Below are 5126 nucleotides of genomic sequence, written 5' to 3'. Positions count from 1 at the left end.
CGAGCGCTACGCATAATTGGTTGACGCGCGCGTGCGATTTTTGTTCATGTGGATGGAATTGAGCCCATGCGAGAAGGTTTTGCTCGACGATTCGTCTGATTCGGACGACTCGGATGTTGAGACGCTGCTTGCAAACTATCGGCAGGAAACGTTGGTGATGGCCCTTGCCGTGAAGGAGCACGAAGACTAGAACCGAAAGAGGCGGCGAGGATCGACTGTCGGGCGTCTTTGCATTCCTCGAAGTCGCCATCTCGGGAACGAGATGCTGATGCAAGACTACTTCGCGGAGAATCCAACATATCCACCGCACCTCTTCCGGAGAAGGTACCGAATGCGCCGATTTCTCTTTGTGAAAATTGTTCAAGCTTGCGAGGCAAATTGTCGGTAGCAGCTAGAGACCCTAAGACCCGAATAGAGCTTTTCTTCAGACATACAAGGAGATTGAAAATGCAAACACCCACTTTCAGCTTCAGAAGGATCTCATTGAGCACCATTGGTAAATGGCTGGACAATAACAAACTCATTTTTTTATTCATTTTTATTTAATTCATGTGCTATTTGTATTCGAGACAAGTTTTATATTGCATTATTTAGTTTGCTTTGGTGATTTGAATAATTATTTGTAATATGAAAGATTATTGTGTTGGTATTGATATTTTTCTGAATAATTATTTTATATTCCCTCTGTCCCATAATATAAGAACGTTTTTTACACTAGTATTACGGGACAGAGGAAGTTGTTTGTCAAAAACATTCTTATATTATGGGATGGAGGGAGTAGTTTGGATGATTGTTGTATTTGAAAGCCGACCCATAAAAAAGTATATTCCGCGAATATCCTTCTATGCAGGTCAGTTTTGCGGGGCGCCGGTCCGCAAAGCCGTTTTTCCGCGAATTGTAAACGCGTTTATACAGGGTTGCTACTTGCTAGAGATGCTCTTATTCTGGTTGGACGCGTACATGATCGTGGTGAGCGCAAACACGATCCAAACAATCCCAAATTCCCAACCAATACCAGAGTACGAGCTCGTATCTTAAGAGCCAACAATAACCACATCCGTTCCATTTGGAATGACACTTGCCACCCAGCAGCACCGAGGCCAATTCCACTTGACAACAAAAAAGAATATCTCACGTCACTAATAGTAGCACGGCTTCCCTACTCTGCTGCCTGACTTCCTACTACTCACATCCTACAACACAGTGACGACGCTCAAGAGCAGCGCGGTGACGACGATCCGGACGAACGACGTCACATCGCCGGCTGCTCGCCAGGAGCCGGAGTCCGTGGTGGAGTTCGACGAAGGCGCCAGCGAGGTTCCGTTCAGCAACGCGCTGCCGTTCTTCCCACTATAGACACAAGATCCATGGCCTGCACAAGCAAAGAGACGTTCCCACAGCATGAGTCCAAGAATGCGAAAGAACAGGCAAGGAAGTTACTTGCATGGAAGGCTGTTGAGCTTACTCGGATCGGTCGTCGTGATCACGGCGACGCCGGAGAAGTAGCACGTCCCCGAGCCCATCCCCATCCCATGGTAGTAGGCATTGAACGCGTACGTGGCATGATCCTCCACGGTGTCCGGGTCATAGCACGGCTTTCCCTGCGTCAGCACGGAGCAGTCCACCTTCCCCGGGCCGCACGCCCAGTCGAGCGCGGCCTGCAGCATCTTCTCGTCCGCGCCCTCCCGCGCCACGCAGTAGGTCTGGTTCGTCGTGTCGTTGGCCAGCAGCACGCCGGAGCCCGTCAGGTGCAGCGCGTACGCCGGGATGCCGTTCATGTCGAACAGGCCCCAGTACTTCTCGGATGCTGTGCCGGGGCGGGTGTCCTCGTCGTAGAGCTCGTAGATGAACGTCGGCACGGCCACCCCGGGGTGCTTCGGCGTGCCGGTGACGTTCATGACGTGCCGGATGAGGTTGCTGTTGTACGTGTCGGCGTTGTCGTTGTTGGCGTCCGGCTCGGCGGACGCGTCGCCCTTGTGCGGCCACCCGGTCTCCGTCACCATGACCGGCACGTTGGTGACGTTGAGGTACGCCATGGCGAAGTAGGCGGCGTCCACGACGGCGTCGAAGACGTTGGTGTAGTGCAGCAGGGTGTTGGCGTCCACGGCCTCCTTGTTGGGTGGCAGAGGCCGAAACAGCGCGTAGTCTAGCGGGATGACGCCGTTGGAGCGCATGTAGTCGTAGTACGGGTACACGTTGAGCATGAGCGGGGCGCCGGTGGACTGCAGGAACTTGAGCATGGGCACGAGCACGGGGTCGAGCGAGCGGTTGAAGAAGGCCTGCGACGGCGGGAAGGAGTCGAGGATGATGGAGGACGAGTGCGGCGTGGAGATCTTGATGTACTTGTCGAGCGCCGCGGCCACGAGCGCATTCTGGAGGTAGCGCATGGCGGGCATGATGAGCGGCGCAGCGTTGGGGAGCGTGGAGAGCACCTCGGAGCCGACCGCGATGGCCGTGATGTTCACGGACGGGTAGTGGGCGGCCACGTTGCGCGCCACCCACTTGGCCGCCGTGGCGTTGGAGTTGCCGATGGCGAGGAGCTGCTCGTTGGGGACGGAGATGATGACGCGGATGCCGGTGTTGGCCAGCGCCGACAGCATCCCCGGGTCAGCGTCATAGAGGCGGATGTGGCGGATGTTCTGCGAGCGGAGCAGCGTGGTGATCTGCGTGGCAGCCGGCACCGATGACATGGCCGTGCCGATGTTGACGCCGATGTACGCCCCTGCACGCCAACAAAACAAAGTTCAGACAATAGAGCTATCTACGTGTAACAAAGTTCTGCACAAACGTGGCATGCATCTTTTAGGCCATCATCAGATGCAAATACAGTCTCCGTGTTTTTAGTTTAGGCGAGAGAACAAAGTGCATACTAGAGCAGGAATCTTTGTTAAATCATATACTAATTGCACAGACATGCTTGATGCCGATGCTAAAGTATCATGAACAAAACAGTAAAAAAATGACAAGTACAAAAAGAGAAGGGAGGAATGTTTTATAAAGCTGAAAACAAGCCACTCCTCCGGTTTTCATATTGAGAAAAATTGGCATGGGACATTTGGGAGGGGGCACACGGCTAGCTGTAAAGCACAAACTGGGTATGGGGAAAGACGTTGGGCACAGTGGCTTTGGTCTTTCGTGCGGCCATCCGGGCAATCCCGGGCTCCCGTGGGTGCACTGCACTGCACCTCTCTGCTGCACTCGCGCAGACAAGGCAAGCAAAGCTAGCCGTGTCGCGTACGCCCTAGACGTGAACGTGACTTCATTAACCACGCAGGGCCCGCCGGCCAGTACTAATACACTGCCATGTGGTCCCGCAGACACATCACTTTTTCCTTTCACAGTCAAACGGGTCGAACTGGCAGAGAGAGACGGTGCTGTGCACGCTCAGACTAGTGACCAGTGTCTTGTCGCAATCGGCATGTGATCCGTGACATAATTACCGAGTCATTCCCCCTGAGTTAACCCTGATGATTAACACCAATCCTTACTCCGGGAGGGACAGTCAGTGGTTTGACCATAGATGCTACTGCTTGACCACGATGGACGCCCACCGACTGTACTATCGGGTGTTGCAGCACATGCATCCTACTGTACTATCGGAAATTACCGGCTGGGGGAGAGAAGAGGAGGACAGGGAGGACCCACAAAGGCTGACGCTAAACATGGGCCGCCGTACGAGCTCAGCGGCCATCGTCTCTTTCTGCTTAAACTTATGTGCACAAAGCCATCACAGATTCATGGGATGCCGGGGTTGGTTCTTGGTTATCTGGTAGCTGCATTATTTTAGTACGTATAGGCAGATTAGCGTTGGGTGTGAGACCATTTGATGCTACTCGTAATATTCCTTGCCCTAGCTCCAAGTAAATCTTATTCTAAGCCTACTATAATAGTAGAATACAATGATTAAGAGGACCAGATGTTATTTTTTTTTTAGGGTGACCAGATGTTCTTATGGAACGTGCATAACTTGCATAAAAACTAGTCCATTGCACGTGAAATGAGCAAGGCAAGAATACACGGCCTGGAAAAGCCCAGAGAAGGGAATCCCAGGGAAACCGGGTGGGCAAGCACAGAACAGGACGAGCAGGACGAGTACTCAAATCCAAGCCCCAAAAGATACTGCTTGATTTACCCGTATCCCATACTACTCCTAGCAATTACTCAAATGTTAAGAGACAGATACTTAATCTGATAGCAAGAGAAAGCTGATGGATGAACATTCCCAGCAGGACAAGCCAGAAACACACCGGATCATAAGACGACAAAGGAAAAAAATCCAAGAGAAAGGGACGGCACTAGTTCGACTAGTCTCAAATCATCCTCAGGCTGGGTTCCCAGTGTTGCTGTAAGAATGATAAAAATCCAGCCTGGCTAGTAGTAGAATCAGCACTGCAGCGGCACGGAGATCGTCCGAGATGGAAAAGCATGCATGGTGAAAGAAAAGAACTAACCATGTACTACAAGAAATGCCCGACATGAGTATACCGGAATAGAAAGAAGCGAAGAAACAAACTCACCATCTTCGCCGTGAGTGGCTTGGGCGGCGGCCAGCAGCAAGAGGAGGAAGAAGTGGAGCTTCGCCATGTCGTCGCCAAAAGCAAAGGCCCAGCCAGGAGCTCCAAACCACTTTAGCCCGGTCAACTTCTCTGTCTTCTCCGCTCTGTTTTCTCTCTCCCAGCTCGGGGAGAAGTAAAAGGAACCTAGCTAGCTACTCCTTTTCTCCAAGATCCAAACTGCCTAACTCGATGGATGATAACTTGGCAAAGATGAGCAAACCGAAGAAGCCAAAGGCAACTTGATAGGAAGAGGAAGCCGAAGAAGCGAAAGGGGATGAGAAGGGGAGAAGCAGGGGTCGAGAGGAAGAAGAGAAGCTGGACAGGCCGGGGAGGTGTGGCGAGTGGGCCTATTAATACGAGGACGCAGAAAAGGAGGGGCTTTTGTGCAAAAGTGGGGACGCAGCCCAATGGGAGGGGGAGCCCACCAACGGATCCGTTGCTTCGCCGGAGTACCCCTCCTGGTGCCTCGGCCGTCACTGACAGTTACGCCCACCACGTTGGCCGGCCCGCATGTCAGCAAGCAAGGCATCTTTCCGGAGACAGCCTACGGTTAAGCAGCACGGATCGCAT

General features: G+C 52.6%; 1 protein-coding gene across 1 annotated transcript; it reads right to left on the bottom strand.

Moving 5' to 3' along the window:
* Positions 1–978: 978 nt before the first annotated feature.
* Positions 979–4892, bottom strand: LOC119291166 (glucan endo-1,3-beta-glucosidase 3-like). The gene is made up of 3 exons (XM_037569877.1): positions 4518–4892; positions 1466–2722; positions 979–1372 (listed from the first exon to the last, which is right to left on the bottom strand). Exons 1-3 carry the CDS (start codon positions 4582–4584, stop codon positions 1194–1196), a joined length of 1503 nt encoding a protein of 500 aa, XP_037425774.1. The 5' UTR covers positions 4585–4892; the 3' UTR covers positions 979–1193.
* Positions 4893–5126: the final 234 nt, after the last annotated feature.

This window comes from Triticum dicoccoides, chromosome 4B, assembly GCF_002162155.2.
Source record: "Triticum dicoccoides isolate Atlit2015 ecotype Zavitan chromosome 4B, WEW_v2.0, whole genome shotgun sequence".
Taxonomy (NCBI): Eukaryota; Viridiplantae; Streptophyta; class Magnoliopsida; order Poales; family Poaceae; genus Triticum; species Triticum dicoccoides.
This window is presented reverse-complemented; position numbering and strand designations above follow the sequence as displayed.

What these genes read in the sequence shown, in the direction of transcription:
- LOC119291166 (XM_037569877.1), bottom strand. Translation starts at nt 4,584, where the DNA reads ATGGCGAAGCTCCACTTCTTCCTCCTCTTGCTGCTGGCCGCCGCCCAA. An exon ending in AGCCACTCACGGCGAAGATG is followed by an intron (nt 2,723 to 4,517) that starts GTGAGTTTGTTT and finishes GTTGGCGTGCAG; the next exon opens with GGGCGTACATCGGCGTCAAC. An exon ending in GATCACGACGACCGATCCGA is followed by an intron (nt 1,373 to 1,465) that starts GTAAGCTCAACA and finishes TTGCTTGTGCAG; the next exon opens with GCCATGGATCTTGTGTCTAT.